General features: G+C 38.3%; 1 protein-coding gene across 1 annotated transcript in view; it reads left to right on the forward strand.

Annotated features, from left to right (window-relative positions):
• Positions 1-17,774, forward strand: part of LOC106957082 (receptor-type tyrosine-protein phosphatase U) — a 125,548-nt gene that overhangs the window by 55,237 nt on the left and 52,537 nt on the right. Inside the window, exons 11-15 of the mRNA XM_015048287.1 lie at positions 4,248-4,284; positions 9,652-9,790; positions 10,713-10,736; positions 11,843-11,991; positions 12,548-12,735. Of these exons, the coding sequence (XP_014903773.1) occupies positions 4,248-4,284; positions 9,652-9,790; positions 10,713-10,736; positions 11,843-11,991; positions 12,548-12,735 (537 nt within the window). The remainder of the gene's footprint in view (positions 1-4,247; positions 4,285-9,651; positions 9,791-10,712; positions 10,737-11,842; positions 11,992-12,547; positions 12,736-17,774) is intronic.

A 17,774-nucleotide genomic window follows, 5' to 3' on the forward strand; every position in this document is an offset into this window, starting at 1 on the left:
TTTTTCACCTCACAGAGTGATCTGACAGCAGTCACATTCGAGTGTTTCTGAAACAGTCTATTAAAGCCAGATGGTGATGTTTGGCTCATGGAGTCTGTTTGGACCGGGAATGTCCCAGCAATTGCTTAATGGCTGGTGTTGTTTTGGATCGTTCTGCTGATCCTCCAGGTGTAACTAAACTCTACAGGCCTTTCACATTTTAGCACTGCGCTCACAAAATTCAGGCTAAACTAACTTCCACTTTTGAATTTGTTGGATAAAAAGCTTCACCTCAAGCGTTGGCCAATGTATATTTTAAAAATATTTATAATTACATTTTCCTATATGACATTAAATTAGCAACTGATACGATTTTTTTTTAAAAAGTTGGTCTGTCGACAGATTTTAGCCAGTTCTGATTTGTACTATCGCCTACTAAATATCTAGTAACGCCATGAAGACTAATAGTCAGAATTGTATTGTATTAAAACAAAATTAAACCTAACTCTAAAGAACATAATACTACCTTTGTGTTGATTCAACTCTATTTGTCAAGTGCAATATTTCACAAAATATGCATGTGTTTCTACAGCATCTATTTGTAATAAACTGAAGGTTTAGTTTATTTATTGTAGCTATACAAGAGTCTTAAGAATCCATTTTGTCATCAGTCAATTTTTTTGTTGTGGGAAATATAATTCAGTTTTACAGCTCTGCAGTGAAAAGACATTTTATTAATTTAAAAAAAAAAAAAGAAAACAAAAAATTACATTTCAAACTAATACTGGTATGTTTGTTATAGTAAGAAAACAGTAACAGACCGAAACTATTAGCTTTGTGTGGATTTCCTGTAAAGCAAGTTGACCTTTGCCCTTAAGGTGAGATGCAAAAGTTTGAAAGGACAAACAGATCAGCTTTTCTGATATCAGTCAGCCTTTGTTGTTTCCTCATGTTTCCCTCCTTGCTCGTATTTTCCTTGCATAGAAAATACATGTTGCTTTCAGAATGTTTCGTATTTTTCGAAGCACCAAAGTTACACTGAAAACAGCCAAGCTACTTTTCTGCAGCAACAACGTCCGTCCCAACGAGACCTGTTAGTACTTAGATATGGTGCATTCACAAATCATAAAAGCTAGGTTTTTTTGGTCTGTTTCAGTGCATCTCTGTTTTCCACCGGACAGTTAGTTGCTTGCAGCAGCAGAGGTCCTGATTTAAAAATGAAACATCATAAAAAATAATGTGTAAATCTTCTACAATTGATTTCTGATCCAGCGTTCTGTGCGCTAGTGTTGTTTTGACATGTCAGATTTAATAATCACTTCAGGTCTTTGTGTCTGAACCTTTTCATTAAAATTCAAGATGAATTGCCAGGCCCCTTAATTGCGCTCATTAATTCAGTATTTGTGTGTGTGTGTGTGTGTGTGTTTGTTTTTGTTTTTTGGTTACCTTTATGGAGGCCAAACGCCGCAGTGAATCCTCTTAAAGACTAGTGGTGTTGCAAGTACTTTCATTGGTTGCATTTGACCCAGAATATTTTTAACTTCATCCCCACTATCATCTCATAGTAGCTGTCAAGCTTGTGTAATTGCTGCAATTGATCGCTCACAACAGTAACAGACTGTTGCTTTGTAGGCCACACCATCACAATCTGTAACGCTTAAACTTTTATTTTGCAGCTTTACCCACTGACACACACACAAACCGTGTGCTGTGGAGCCCTGTGTTGTGCTCTGGCATTTGTGTTTTGTATTTAGAACTGCCAGGAATCAGCAGCCCCTCTGGAATGACTGGCACTGCGCACAGAGACATGTGATGTATGTTTGACAGTCTGGACCTTGGCAGTTTACTCTTCTGCTGAGCTCTTGCGCATTGATTTAGGTGCCCATTTTACTGAATTTGCCTCCATCCATCACAATAGCTTATTTGTTTACTGCAGCAAGCGGCTGACAATGTATGTATCTTAGTTGGCCAAAGCTTGTAATAACTAAATGTATGACTGATCTCAGTTTCTTTGGAGGCAGAATTAGATGAATCAATTTCTTTTTTTTTTCTTAAAAGAAAGAAAAAGAAAACTGTTTTATAAAATTCAGGACTGAAAGCTCAAAGTCAGCTGCTCGGTGTTGTCCTTTCAAAGAACCAAATGAATTATTATTATTAATTAAAAGGGTTATTAATTTGTAGAAATTAAGGGATTTTGAAATATGCCACAGAAGCTTCAACAATTGTAAATGCAAATACTAACTCTGGGGCCTGAGAATTTGTATTCATGCTTGATATCTTTAACTTTGAAAAGTAAATACTTATTCTCTGTGTAACATTTTTTTTTTCACCATAATGTATAAAATACTTTACTCAATTCTGTTTGGTTTTAAATATAAATAAACTCCAGCATAATTTATCACTACATGTGCATTTTAAAGCAGTCCTTTGGAGATGTAATAGCAGATAAACACATCTTAAGATTGCAAAATTATGAAAACCTATATTAGCGCCATCATTGCTTTTATGTCAAGATGACTATGAACTTTGCTCCTGTCATTTGATCAATTAAGACATGTTTCTTCTTTTTGTGTTTTGAAGCTCAGCTTCAAACATGGTCTTGTTTCAGATGTGTGAAGTGCATGAAATTTTAACGTTTTCTCCGGTCCTACGATTTTGAGCAGGAGTGCGTTCAGTCTTGCACAAATAGAACCGTCAGTATAAGTGGAAGTTAATGAGCCTATTTTAACATTTTGAACGACATGGGTTATTCTCTGGTGAATCACAAAGTCATATTGAGCAACCTCATGCAATAAAAAGCATACCTTCTCTTCAAAAACCTTTGGAAAAGTCATGTTTTGCTGTGCTGTAAATGTGAGAGCCAGGTAGAGGACACACAGATGTGATACAACATTTTCTTACACTCATCATGGCAAAGGATGTCATTTTGGCCGTGTTGTTATTCAGTTGTGCCATTTTTTTAAGATTGAAATATCTTTAGTGAATATTAAAAACAAGACCTGTGTGCAGAAGTTTTCATTTATTCTTTCTCTACACTAGTGAATCAGAATTATACATACAGATTTAATTGTGTGTTCACTTAAGACAATCAACCAAAACCACATCCATTTACAAACTCCATAGTTTTGACTCGGTATTTGGCAATTTGTTCATTTTTCTTTTACAAAGTAAACCCCAGTAAACCAGGCCCTCAGAATGATGCTGCTACCACCGTTGGTGCAAATTGACTCATCTAGGCATAGAAAGCATTTTTCTTGTTCATGTTGATCGTTTTGTTTTTTGACGAATCAAGCAGGCTCACCTGAACATTTTTTAAAACCCTGAGTTTATTTGTCATTTATCTTTTATGTGGATGACAGAAAATCTGTATGAAAAAAATAAAGCTTGTGCAACTGATTGTTGTTTTCAAAGTTCATTAAATGTGTGTATCATTTGGTCTTTCCAGGTCACAAAACGGTTCAAACTCAATATTTCAAAGCTTAAAATGAAAGTGACATTGACAGCAATGTAAACTTCTGGCTCTCAGCATGGCAGCTGTAGACGAGCAGATTAAAACGCTGAATTATAAGCATGTTTGAAGTGGCCATCAATGGCAATTTAAAAGGGCAATTTAACCAGAGTTTAAGAAAATTGCTTTTTTTTTTTTTTTTTTTTTTTTTTTTTGCTTTTTTCCAAATAGGCAAAAATTGCTATAATTGTCCCATAGTGCCTGAATTGGCATCTGTAAATTTTAATTTGATAATAAATCTCCGTGGGGGGTGCAGGATGGAATTGGATTACAGTCTTGGATCTCATTAGAGTTATTTGACAAAGGTCCTTTTCATAACGCTGAGATGTCATCAGATGAAATCTGAATAAAATTAATTCGTTTTCATCATGGGGCACTGGTCTGAAACTCTCCTTTTAATTACACTCTCTTTATTTCAGCTCCCATCTTTTCTCCCTCAGTGAAAAAAAAAACCCTATGATCTTCTTTACACACTTCACCACAGCTCTCAGGTTCTAGATATTTTACTTTAATATTGTTTGATAATTTGCACTTTTACTTCATATCAGGATCAGTATTGTCTACTATGTTTACTTGCCTTTGGATGAAACACACATTCATGTCAATCAATTAGTCTTTATCTTTCGTCATACTCTCAGGGTAATATACTGTGCTTCAGCGATGTGATTTATGCCGTCCTACTTTCTTCTATCATTTGTTTTTCATGTGAAATGCTAAGTGACGCCTCTCCACTGACGGCTGTGTTTTCTTTGCATTTCAGGAATCCAGAATTAACTGCATCCGCATCGCTCGCAAAGGTAATTCAAAAAAGTTTTTCTCTAAATCTGCGAATATTATCCGCTAATTCTTTTTACCTTTTAGCAAGCCAGTGTATCTTAGCACGAAAAGCCATGAACGAACCATGAAGATGTAGTGTACTTTACGTGTGTGCTACACCGTTGTTTACCCTTTTCTTAAGTACAAAGGTTTGGATCCGACATATTTTCTCTGATGGTTTCTTGTTGTTCAGCAGTGGGCCCCAGAGAAAAGGGCAACGAGCAGGGAGGGATTAGAGGTCAGGCTTTCATCCTGCCTGTTTGTGGGCAGACAGTGGGATACACCACATCAAACCAGTCTCTTTGTTCTCATCAGCAGCCCACCAGATAGCTACATCTGAGAGCTCTGACCTCGGTGCATCCAAAAGGGTTCTCCAGATCAAAACTTCCAGATGGAGCTACCTTGGCCTATCAGTATAAGAAAGTGCTGCCCCCTCCCCACCTCCCCTTCCTCCTCCTCTGCACCTCCATGTTTTGATTCAAAGAGACATGAAAAGGGCAGAAAAATTGACTCTAAGTCCTGATGGCAGGAGAGTCTCTGTGCCACAGTACGCTGTCATATCATGGCGAATAAAAGTCATGTATTTATAGTTATCAGTGCTGCAACAGTAAGCGGAGCCTTGTAAGTCAATTGATTTAGAGGGTTGTCTCTTTTTTTCTTTTTTTTTTTTTTGAGAAGGACTCCTTTTGTGGCTACATTACGAGAGATGAGGCTCTCCTCAAGCATAAAGCCAAAAGGCAAAGCTCGCCTCTCACTCCATCTGCCTCGCACTACTCAGTCGAGCATCGGCTAATTATGCTTTCTTACAGCAAAGAACTGAACGCTGAACTGAAGGCCTCGTGCCTTTTTTTGACACAAAATGCCGAAAAAGAAGGGGGGGAAAAAAACAGTGGTGCAGCAAGATATTCATTTTTTTTTTAAATAAAAAGACGGGAAACAGAAGAGAACATAATCTAAAAGCAAGATGAGTAATGCACTGTTATGATTTAGTTGATTTCCTGGGGTTGCATGTAGGCCGATGCATTACATTTTAGTCTGAGCAAGTCCAAGTCAAGGCTCGCATCACTGAAGGCCAAGTACAAAATGACTAGACTAACCATTACATCATCAAATCTATGACATGAAGGAAATGGTATGAAGAAAAATGGTTGTAATAAATTTTTTAAACAATCAGAATAAAAAAGGAACTGAACACAAGAGTATGCTGCACTGTGCTGACATTTTTTTTTTGTCAAAAAAGAACAAAATAAAGCAGGCATCCTTTTTGTTTCACTCTGCAATCATGTGCAACTTTATTTCAGTCTGACCCATAAAATCCCAACAAAAACTATAGAATTTTGTGGTTTTATTGTGACAGAATGCGATTTAGTTGAATAATGGATGAATAATCTTGCAAGGCACCAAGTACTGATCTCAAAACATACTTGGAAGTTCATCAAATGCTTTTCCACGTTTACTACTCTTTCTATACTAAACATTTATTTCTCAGTTAAATGATAGATCGGGATACATGCAACTGGAGAAGGTTATTTCTGTTATCGATCTGTTGTAAACAGACATATTTTATTCTCTTGTTGGTAATTGAAACCACCTCATAACAAAATACCGTTTTATAGATCAAAACTAAACTTTCTGATTATTGTCATGGTGCTTAAATCTCTTAAATCATGACAATTTTGCTTTTGCTATTTTTCAGCCAGTTAAAACTCACCATGATACCCAGTGATGAAGTGGATATCAATTTACAGTATTCAGTTGGATGTATGGATGAAATAAACTGTGCATGACATTAAAAATGTATTACATGGGAAAACATTGACATTTATACTTTGTATGTGAGAAGTGTTGGCTTTTCAGGCTGCTCCACAGAAATGACTGGGATGCTCTATCCTTTAGAAATATAGGACTAATGGTCTCAGAGCAAATTGCAAATTTAGTAAAAAGTATTGCCAGCATTACTTTCTAAATTAATCCAACATGCTGTAATCATGAAAGCTCAAGCTTATTTCCAGTTCTAAGGTGCTCCAGGAGGTTTTTTTTTTTTTTTTGGCTTTCAGTGATTTCTCGACCATTAACATAGCCTCCGCATTATCAGGTCCTGAGCCATTATTATCAAACAGCCCATCACCAGTAAAGTGGAGGCAAATGATTCTGGCTTGGATAACAGAGCTGGAGATTACATTTCAACTTCCAGGTGACAGTTTAATTAAGGATCCTCTGGCAGGCACAACACAACAATAGACTTCCATTTCTTTTCTAAGTGCCAATTTCCACCACGGGGCAGCAGGCAGGTGCTTGGATTCATGCGGAAATCTATTTCATGCTCCTGTTTGGCTTAATGGAAATTTTGAAGCTAAATATGACAAAACAGCCTTATCTGTCCAAAACATTGTGGAACTGAAATTGATTTTCCTCAGCTCCTCATCTAAATCTTTAACCGGTATATCCCTTTATCGGAGTAATATTAAATGAAAAGACAATGGAATAAACAGAGTCTGTTACTGCGAGGAGTTTTCGAACCGATCAGCTTTCTGACGGGATGAATTATTTGTGTTTTGGTTTACAGGAGCCACGTTTTCCAACACCGGTGCATATGAAAAACACCTGTTAAATGCTTTATCAATAAATGGGACACAGACATATCCAGAGCAACATGGCAACACAAAAGCTATCCTAAAATGAGACCAGTGGCTCATTTTCTCCACTCCACTAAGCCAGACGCTCATCATTTATTAAAAACCCTGACAAGTAATGAAATGATACTGTACTACTTTCATCTTTATTTGGGATGAGGGTTCAAAAGCACTGCCCTTGGCTGCTGATAGTTGGGCTAAAGGATGGCTGTATTTTCATTGTCCCTGCCCTAGATCTGATTCCCCCCCCCCTGCCCTCAGCACACTGTGAGATAGCACTCTATCCCCAGGCGTGCTCTGACTTTCTCCTGCTCTCCAGATAGTTTGAGCTGTTCCAATGGGATCAGAAGAGCTGGTTTCAGGGCTGTCAAAGCCTGGAGGACAGGCTGGCAGTAGGGAGGAAAAAAAAAAAAAAAAAAAAAACTAGATCAGTGGGCCCCTATAACAAGACAAAGGCAGCCCCTCTGCTCAGCTCCATTTACATAAGTATGAAGCTTTACGGTAGAGAAATGAATAACCTGCTATTATGATAATGACCTTTTCATTGGCTAACAGACACCAGGGCACCTTGAGATTATGCTGCAGGCCTGAGTAGATTATTTTGACTGGGAATGCTATATTTAATTCATTTTCTGCTTAAAAGTCGCCTTTAAAGTTTCATTGTATGTTTCACACTTCAACTATAAGAATTGTTTATACAGAGATGTTTTGTTATGGTCATGTTAGGACCAATGCAATCTTGAGAAAAACAGGACCAGCCGGTAACCAGTGACATATTTCTTTCAGAGTAAACCAGAAAAGGTGATTTCTTTGCGGTTTTCAGAGTTATGTACCCAACTATAATAATAGAAAGTTGAGTGGAAGGAAAAAGTGTGTGTTGGGGCTTTTAAAATTAGCTCAAGACCTGTAAAAAACCAGACACAAAGACCAATGAGGTTTTTATGACTTCCTTTGCAAAGGGAGCGATCCACAACCTCTAACCCGCTCAGGATCAAAGATTGGTGAGCTCTGCTCAATTCTGCTTGGGAATTGGGTTTTATTATGAAGACCTTCTTCAGTGGAGCAATGCTGAGATAAAGAAAGAACCTTAAAGAATAACTGGTCAGAGCCAGTTGGGGAACTGAACACGTTTAGATAAAACACTCAAATAAAATGATAAAACAATGATTAGTTTTACCCAACAGTGTGGCAGAAACAGTGGCCACCACAGCCTAAAGTGACCTGTGCAGCAAAGCTCATTCAAAACTTTGGGAAGAGTCACATTAGGTGGACTGCAGCTAGAGTCAGATGTAAACAGGACATGAGCTACAACAGCCATATTCCTTGTACTCAGCCAGAACCAGAGAAGATTAAATCAGAAGCGTCTCACATGGGCCAAGGAGAATAAGTAGTGGTCTGCTGCTCAGCAGTTTAAATTCCTTCTTTTGGAAAAAAGTACGTTTTTAATTCAATGTAGAAATCAACACCTCAGAGTCGCAAGGGACAGTGGGGAGCCACAGAATCCAATTTGCTTGAGGTCAGCAATCAGCAGTAGTTTTGATGTTGGCCCCCTGCGTTTTATCTGGTGTAAAGTCAGTGCAGCTATCCAGTGCAGACATTTTTAGAGCTCCTAATGCTTCCCCCTGCTGACAAGACATTCTAATTTTATTTTGCAGCAGGAGTTTGTCCCTGCCTACACTGCCAACAGTACTAATTCCTGGCTTTAAGACTATTTTATCACTGTTAGTTGAAGGCCTATAAACTGACCTAAACCCAATAGGAAATTTAAGTAACGTTGTCTAGGCAAGCTGAAGCCCACCATTAAAGCAACCTGGGCTTCCATAACACTCCAGCGGAGCCAGAGGCTGAGAAACTCCATGCTGCACCGCACTGATGCAGTAAATTACAAGACAAGTCCAAAGAGTGTGGATACTGTGCAGAGTACAAACATACCTCTCAGCAGAGCGACGTTTCTCTGTAAAAATACCTTTTTTCCAATTGTCTTTATGTCCATTTTTTACGAAAAACCAAAAAAAAAAAACCCAAAAAACAAAAACATAGTAATATTAATGCGAATTAATGAAAGAGATTTATGTTTTTATAATATTCCAATTTATTAAGATGGACTCTTATGGCTATACAGTAGACAATAGTATTCTTTCCTAGTGAGAGCAAATCACCTATTTAGCCAAATAAAGCAACAACACATTTTTAAAAGTAATTGTTTTTTATAGATACAGCATTGATTTAATCTTTGTGTTCGTTTTTTTTTGTGCCACTGCTCAAAGTTGTCCTGTTGACAGAAAATAAGTTAAAAAAAATAACCGAAACCAAGAAAAAGTAACTATTTTGAGAAACCTCTTTTTAACAACTATTGATCAAAATGGCACAAAAAAAAAAACAAACAAAATAAAGAAAAGCCTGGATCTTTGAATACAAAATTTAAAAGAATAAGTTATAGTTGAAATATTTTTCACAATTGTGTATTTCTGTAGAAATGCCAGGTTTGCTGCATTGTCTATTATACTGAAGGCATTTCATTTTTTGTCAGTTATTTTCACAGGAAATTATCACTAAGATGAAGAGACCAATTTGGATTGTTAGAAAATACGCTTCCTTTTTTTTTTCCAACAAAAGACACATTTGTACATAAATGACAGCCTCGTGAGAGTGTTTCGTCCAAATCTTACCATATGCCTTCTTGTTATTTCTTTGCTTTTATGTTCTCGCTTCCAGTCGCCTGCAAGGATCACCAGAGAGCTCTGGAGGTGTCTCAGCACTCTGAAGAGATGGGGCTGATCCTCGGCGTGTGCGTTGGAGGCCTGGTGATCCTGATCCTCCTGCTCGGCGCTGTTATCATCATCATTAAGAAAGGGTAAATGCTCCTCCTATATGACTTGTTCCATGCAAGACAAACACGCCTCATTTTGCTCAGTCATGCCGCATCTGCCGCATCTCTTCATTTTGTTGTTTAAAAAGAGCTCAGCGACTACCTTCTGTGCACCTGCTGAACTTTGCAAAAGGTCACACTTTCTAGGGAAGAGCAGGACCAGCAAGCAACGCTGCGTTGTTTTCCCGTCCCAGAGGGAGCAAACAGCTCACATGCGCAGAGCCCATCTGAGTGTGAAGTATTTAATTAAAGGCGGATGCAATTCAATTAACCACTTAATTACGCACACCGAGAAGAGGCCTGACCCTTAAATGAGATGGCAATTGGGAGAGGAAAGGTGTCCCTTCTGAGATTATTAGCCAATGATCCCATGAGTAAATTATATCCACCTTTAGCTCTTCTACTTAGATAACTGCACCTTCAGTTTTTTTTTTCACAAAGTGCCCGATAGGAAAAAGGAAATATGAATAAGGAGCAGAGCTCTCCACAGGAGGAGTCGGATCTGCTCGTTCACTATTCAAAAGGCTGACACAGCATCTTTGCTAAAATTGAAGAAAGCTGAAAACTGAAGTCGCTGCTATTCTGGACACTGGCTCCTGAACTTCTGTAGTTGTTGTCCCAGAGAATTGGTTGCCAGATTGGCTGTGACGGGAAGCTACGTGGCCCAGTGCAGCGCGGCGGCCAGAAAACGAGTCGATTGAAAGTTTGTCCGCCTCGCCTTGTGTTTGATCTGCCAGTTGCTGCTTGAACCGCTCGCATGTGTCACACGGCCACCTGCACAGCTGGACTCTTTATTTTCACTGTAATCAATGCATTCTGCCCTCAGCTGGCATCGCTTTCATCTTACATATCTTCTTTCTCTTGATTTTCCTTCCCCACCACCCTCCCTTTGCTGCGCTCTTGCCAGAAGGGACCACTACTCTTATTATCCGTAAGTGTCTCCACCTCTCATTTACTGATTCATCATTTACACGCTTGAGCTCCTGCTTGTCAGTCATCAGTTGAAGGGGAAATTCAACCCAGTATTTATTTATTTATTTGTTTATTTATTTATTTTCGTATTTAAAATACAGTGCTTTGAATACCCCTGACCATCTCTTTGTTTTGTCACATTATAACAAAAATTGCAATGCACTTTTGTTGGGATTTTTTTGGGGGGGGCGAAGGGCGGTAAAATGGAAGGAAGACAACTTTCAAAAGTTGTTGTGTCTAATTAACCTAAGCTAAGAAATCAGAATCAACTCATGTGTAATTGAAACTTTTTATAAATACAGCTGTTCTGTAAACGCTTCAGATGTTTGACATCCGAGAGGAGAAAGGTAACTCTGGACAGATCAGTCACTCAACAAATCTGGTCTTTATTAACGACTGAAATAAAGACAGGCATTGTTGCAAGACGCCCTGAGAAGCAGTTTGCCACACAGTGTGGGGAACACCTGGAACATCTTCTCGTCAGATGAGAATAAAATGCAACTTTTTGGCCCCGACTGAAACCTTTCAATACAAGCGGGATACGACAAAATGACTTAGATCAAAGCAAATTCAGTTGAGAATCTGTGACAAGACTTAAAGACTTCTGTTCAAAGTCACTCTGCAGACTATCTGACTGAGACTGAGCTGTTTGGCAAAGAGAAATCAACAACAACAACAAAAAAAATAGACATACACCAAAATACCGTAGGTTTCGCAGAGACTTGATTTAGGAGAGCTAAATACAAATACAAGCCATGTATCATTTTCCTTCCACTTTACATTGAAGCACCACTTTGTGTTGCTCTGTCACATAAATGACAAAAAAAGCACATTAAAGTTTGTAGCTTTAATGTGACCAAATGTAAAAGTAGTCCATACTTTTCCAAGGTCTTTGCGTATTTAATTTATCGGTTGTCCTGCTACTTTTTCAGCTTGTATCTTCATGTTGTAACTCCAAAGGTTGTTTCTTACAAAATAAGTTTAATTTGTTCTGTGTTTTCTTCTGTTGTTCATATCTGTTGTCTCTTGTACAATAACTTTCCCTCCACCTTCTTTTGTTATCAGGAAACCGGTAAACAAGACTCCTATTACGTACCGGCAGGAGAAGAGCCACATGGGCTCCTTGGAGCGCAGTTTCACAGACCAGAGCACCCTGCAGGAGGACGAAAGAATGGCTCTGTCCTTCATGGACGCACATACATGCGGAACAAGAAGTAAGACAGCTACACTTTGGTTCGCACAAGCTGCCTTAAAACATTAAATACAGTAAGAGTTTTCAAATGCAGACTGACCTAGATCCAGTTTGATAACAGACCAAATATTTTTCCAGTTTGTTTTTTTTTTCCAATTGACCCCAGAATATTGAGCAAACTGGAAATCTTTCGTGTAACAAGGGAAAACATGCATAAACCATTTGAGGTTTTGGCTCTGTGATGCAATTCCTAAAAAAAAAAAAAAAAATGGATTATTTGTTTAATAAAAATAGTTCTTGCTTAGTTTATTTTTTGAGTAGGTCAAACAAAAACAAAAAAAATCACAACATTTTTGGTGATTTTAGTTTTTAAAAATTATATTTCTTTGGCCTGCCAGTATTTTTAAGGTAACGATACCAGGGACACTTTAGACCTCTTCCTAGTGAATCAGTCCAAATTAAGAGCAGGTAAATATTTTACAGGAACCCTCCTATTCTGTGACTGTTAGAGATTTAGATTCTTGCTAAAGCTACCATTGTGCCTTTTTTTTTTTTTTTTTTTTTTTTTTTTCTTTTAGGTGATGCTCGTAGTTCGGTGAACGAGGCCAGCAGCCTGCTAGGGGGCTCCCCGAGGCACCAGTGTGGACGTAAAGGCTCCCCCTACCACACGGGACAGCTCCATCCTGCAGTCCGGGTGGCCGACCTCCTCCAGCACATCAACCAGATGAAGACTGCCGAGGGCTACGGCTTTAAACAGGAATATGAGGTGAAAGGGGCACTGTTACAGTCTGTTCTCCCGCTGACATTATAAAACAACTTAGACAGCTCTGTGTCTGAGACCCAGGAGGTATAGCAAGTCTTCCACTCACAGGAAGGTTAGAGGTTAATGCCTTAAGTCTCTGGCCTGCATGCCAAATGTGCTTGTGATATACCGTACACTGACTGCCAGACTCCCTCCAGTGTGTGTGACAGAAGAGGAACTGTATGTAACATACTGCTGCTGGTGCATTGCTCATGACTGCTATGGAAAATATGAAATGCCCCAGCACTTTAAAAACAACAGCAAAGCCGACAGGAGTGCTGTGAAATAAGACCAAAGATAAAAACACCGACCAGAGAATAGCAGGCACACCGACACGGAAACATAAAATCTGAGATGTTGATAAAAGTTGGAGGATGTATGTGTATTTGCTTTTGTAGCCTGTCCAGTGTTAACATCTGCTGGGAAAAACTCCAGCTCCCCTGCAACCAGGCAAGGAGCAGTTACAGAGAATGGATGGAGCATGGATAGGAATTTCACAGTTTTTTAAGCCCATTTGCTACTTTTCCCTCTTAGTCCTAACATTTGTCAGGTTTGGTTTTTAGGGTGTCACAGTGTAACTCAGAGAAGCCGTGCCAGTGTCTGTATCTAAAATCATAGGTGTGTTTTCTAATGTTTCAGTATAAATGATATTACTTTTATTATATCCACACAAACAAGCAATGCAAATGTACATAAACTGTTAACTTAATTCTTTAAATATTTTTCCAAAACATTAGTCAGAGACAGATCCACCCATCCACCCAAAGATTGTCTATTCATCTGTGCATAGACCGGGTTAGCAGGGTGATGTTGTCTATCTCCAGTGGTCATTTTGTGTGAGGCGGGGTACTTCCTGGACAAATCATAGCATATCTTTTTTATCTGTTTTCTGACATGATAATTTTTTATAGTATATAATGCTGCATAAACTTATTTCTAACCTTTTTCTGTAGGTAAAAAAAACCCAAACAAACTCCTACACTAATTTTAAAGTAACCCACTGATTTGTTGTCTTTTTTGAGACTCTTACTTTACATTTTCTTTTTCTTCTATCTACATTTGTAATTTACTTTCATGGCTGAGTTAGCAAATTGTTGCATCAATAATTAGCAGATGCTTTTAAGAAACACTTCATTGTCTTCTTTTGAAATTCTGCGCCAAGTTAAGACTCCTTCATGACATCCACAAAATCTCAAACATTTCTGAATCATATATGGAAGACTTCATTTTATTGCGGAGACAATCATGTTGTTTTTATGTCCTTAGTGCTCGGCACATACTTCTGTTTCCTGCAGCTTTCTTGCCTAGCCCACTACACTCACACCACAGCAGGTAAAATGATGTGTGATTTTCTGAACCCTACAAACTTTCTCAATTTATAGGGACAAAGCTCATATTTCTGAGCCTCCTCTAGAGTGGGAGGCTCAGATATATGGGAGGTTTCCGAGCCTCCAGCGTCAGTGGTAGACAGGAAAACACCTAATTAGCTTGTTTGCGAAATAAGAAAAATAATCTTTTTTTTTTTTGATAGACTGCTGTGCACTGCCATCCATGCCACTTTGTGAAAAAGCCAAAATTCAAATTTTACTGGTCACTCTAAGTTGATCATCCTCACGATTTGAAATACTTTTTTATTAACTAAGTTGCAGCAATTGAAAATCGTAGAATGTAGGGTGCAGAAAATACTGCTATATATGTGCAGGTGGTCTAAGCGTGGCTTGAAATGTATATAGAACAAGGATTTCCTCCCTCACCCACTGCTTTGTGTCAGAATCAGAGAAATTTCAGGAACCTATATAGCAGACGCAACAGTGCACAGAGTTGCAAAACAAAAGGATGCCAGGTGTGGCCAGGCCATGCAGGTCTTTGGTCCTATCATGAATAAACTACTAGTTCTCTTCTACGCTGCACCCAGGATGCCAAAGTGCTGCCACCATGACAGCCATCACAGTCTCATCAAAGGCACTGGGGAGCTCAGTGTGTTCATGAAGCACCATAGAAGATATCAGATGTTCTGGCTGATTTTAAAGTCCTGTTTTAGGCACAAGAACTAGTTTACAAATCCAAAACCACAGTACAGTAAACTAAACAATGCAGCTTGAGACCGTAAAGAAGAAAAGCGGCTGACCTTACGGCTTTTCTGTCTTACAGCTGTGTTGTTGTGAAATGTGCAACAGGTGCAAAAACTATACCTGACCATCTGAAATGACAGCATCTGGTGCACCATGCATGGACTCATCAATTTTGGCACGAAGCTGATTTCAAAAACCTTTTAGATCAATGACCCTAAGCTAAGCCTTGGAGTAGGATTAGTACAGTAAAGACCTCTCAGCTTTCCTATTGGGTAACTGTGGCACCACTCATCTAATGCTGTTTTAGCTCTCCATTTATAGACAAATTTATCTCAGATTTCAAGGAACTGGAGTTTTTGTTTTTGTTTTTGTTTTGTTTCCTGTGCATCTTTGATAACAGGAAACTATTGCATCCTGAACATTTCCTAGTTCGGTCCCAAGAAGCTTTTTGGAGATATGTTTGACTTTCATTGGGAACGCTGTTAGTTTTAAACGCGTAATCAAAGGGTTGCCTTTACCGTTAAATACAGGTGCTCTGTTTTGCGGTAGTGAACCAGTTCCAAGAATATTGTGTGAGAAACATGCAAAATAAAAATAAAAATAAAAATAAAAAATAAAGATGATTTAGTGAAGATTTTGTAGACACAAGTACCACTGGGTGAAGAGTAAACATTATCTGAAGCTGCTGAAATTAATCACCAGAGCCAAAAAGGCATCTGAAGGACACCACTACTGTTCAGATGAATAGATCATCCTCATTTAGACCAAAAGAAGACCTCTATTGTGATGGGAGGCCTGATGAGGTTAAACGTCTCTGCCTCCTCCTACTGAGTCTCTGTCTGCTGCAGACAGATTGCTCTAAAGAGAGGAAGGGACAGTCTGGGAAAGTGAAGAATGATGAAAACTGTGGAAAAAACAAAAAACAAAACAAAAAACCCTTCTTCAATCTTTTATTTTTACCTCTAATGCGTTAAGAATTGTCTTCCTTCCCAGAAGCAATGTTGGTATTTACCTCTCTTTGTAAGATGTGGTGCAATGGAAGCGCAATAGGGTCATTAAGGATTTTTTTTCCAGTACACACAGCATTAATCTCACTGTTGTTCCCAAGCGTAGCTCGACGGTGCTCATTTGATCTTTTAGGTGATAAGAATATAGAACATGTATTCTATTGGATTGACATTTGGAGGTCACTTGTTGGGACCTGCTGACATTTCTTTAAGCTCTTTGCAGCCTCGAGATGTTTTAATGTGAAAAACACTGCAATGGTGAGAGGTGGAAAGATGAGTCATATTAGCGTTTATAAGTAGGTTCCTGAAAGCTCAGTAGTTTCTTTCTAATGAAAGAAAACTTACAAAGTTAAGTCTAAGACTGTATTGATAATGATATTCACTAGCTTTAAGAAATAATTGCTTGGAAGACTTTTGTCAATTACAGGAAAACTAATATGAATGCCACTTCACCTCCATGACCAAAGTAAACCATGTATAGATAAGTAATAAGGATCAATGTACACTCTTAGCTTTTGATGTAAAAATTAACTTCTTTTCAGACACATTAGGAAATTCCAAAAACCTGATATCTTTGGATTTCTGCAAAAAACTATCTTTACTTAGAAGAAATTCTTCACACGATTGCTATAAAAATGTGACTTGAGGGCATAAATGTGACTATTTGTGTGTGAAATCGATACTAGCATCATCCCCAGTGGAGGATTGATGATAGAGGTTTAATCCATGCCAGCAAATTGTCCTGATCAACGTACAGCTTTGTGCTTTTATATTGGAAATAAAACAGGTACTGAATAGTTCTCATGCATTCTTTTGTGTTGTGACACATTTATTTTAGGGCTGGGATGTTTCAACAATTATTTAATAGCACAGAAATGTAGTAATGAAATTTACTAAAAATGACTAGTTGCAAATTAGTTGGAACCTTGGAATCGTGTCATTTTGTGACAGAAACAAAATCCTGCCTTTGAAAATCAGCTGGATCATCTAAATCAAAACTTAGAGCGCTTCCTAAACTTTTTGCCTGTTTGACCACTTTCTTTTTTTTTTTTTTTTCTTTTTTTTCCATAAAACTTTTAAGATTTTTGGAAGACTTTTTGCACCCTGTGCCCCCTTGGTATTTAATCCTCGATCGATCCATCAGTACAAAAAAAAAAAAAAAAGTTTTCGTCATTGAACAAAGCTCATTCATCCCCTCACAGCAGCAATGGCGTCTAGCTGTATTATCCAGGCAGCACAATGGTGAACCCAGATCTCTGAAAACAATTGTGGCTGGGAGTTTAGCTTGCACCCTGGGGAGAAGTCCATCTCTGTCACCCACTGCCTGTGGCATTCATAGAGACAAGAAAACATCTTTTGTCTCCGATACATGGTGTCCCCCTCTGGAACTCTGCTTGTAGACTCATTAAATGGTCCCTCACGGCCAAAACACACTCCACTCTAAAAATCAATACACACCTCTTTTGTATTTCTTTTACCCTCTCTGTGCTAAAAGTGTGTGTTTTGATGGATTGTGTCTCGGTATTATGAAGGAAAATGATGAGGACTATTATATTAGACTCACACTGCAGGCGCAGGTTTTTATTTCCCTGAGGAATACCTGCTTTCTGTAAAAACATTGATCAAAGATTTTACTGTGGGCTAGTAAAGCGGATTGCGTGTGTGACGACCGCTTTCATATTCCCACCGGATCCGCAGCTAAACAACAGCTGAGCAGAACCCCCACCTGAGTACCAATATAACACTTTCAGTTTGGGGAACTGATTGATTCATTTAAAATCCAATCCACAGTGTAGTTATATCAGTGACTTCTTGAAAACTGTGCTTATTTAATATAACAAGAGCTCATTAGACATTTTATTATGTTTTATTATTACCTAAAATGTGTGATTTTCCTTTTTTTTTTTTTTTTTTTTTTTTTTTT

The sequence above is a fragment of the Poecilia latipinna genome, unplaced genomic scaffold, assembly GCF_001443285.1.
Source record: "Poecilia latipinna isolate Pla-1442-1.1 unplaced genomic scaffold, P_latipinna-1.0 Scaffold872, whole genome shotgun sequence".
NCBI classification, from domain to species: domain Eukaryota; kingdom Metazoa; phylum Chordata; class Actinopteri; order Cyprinodontiformes; family Poeciliidae; genus Poecilia; species Poecilia latipinna.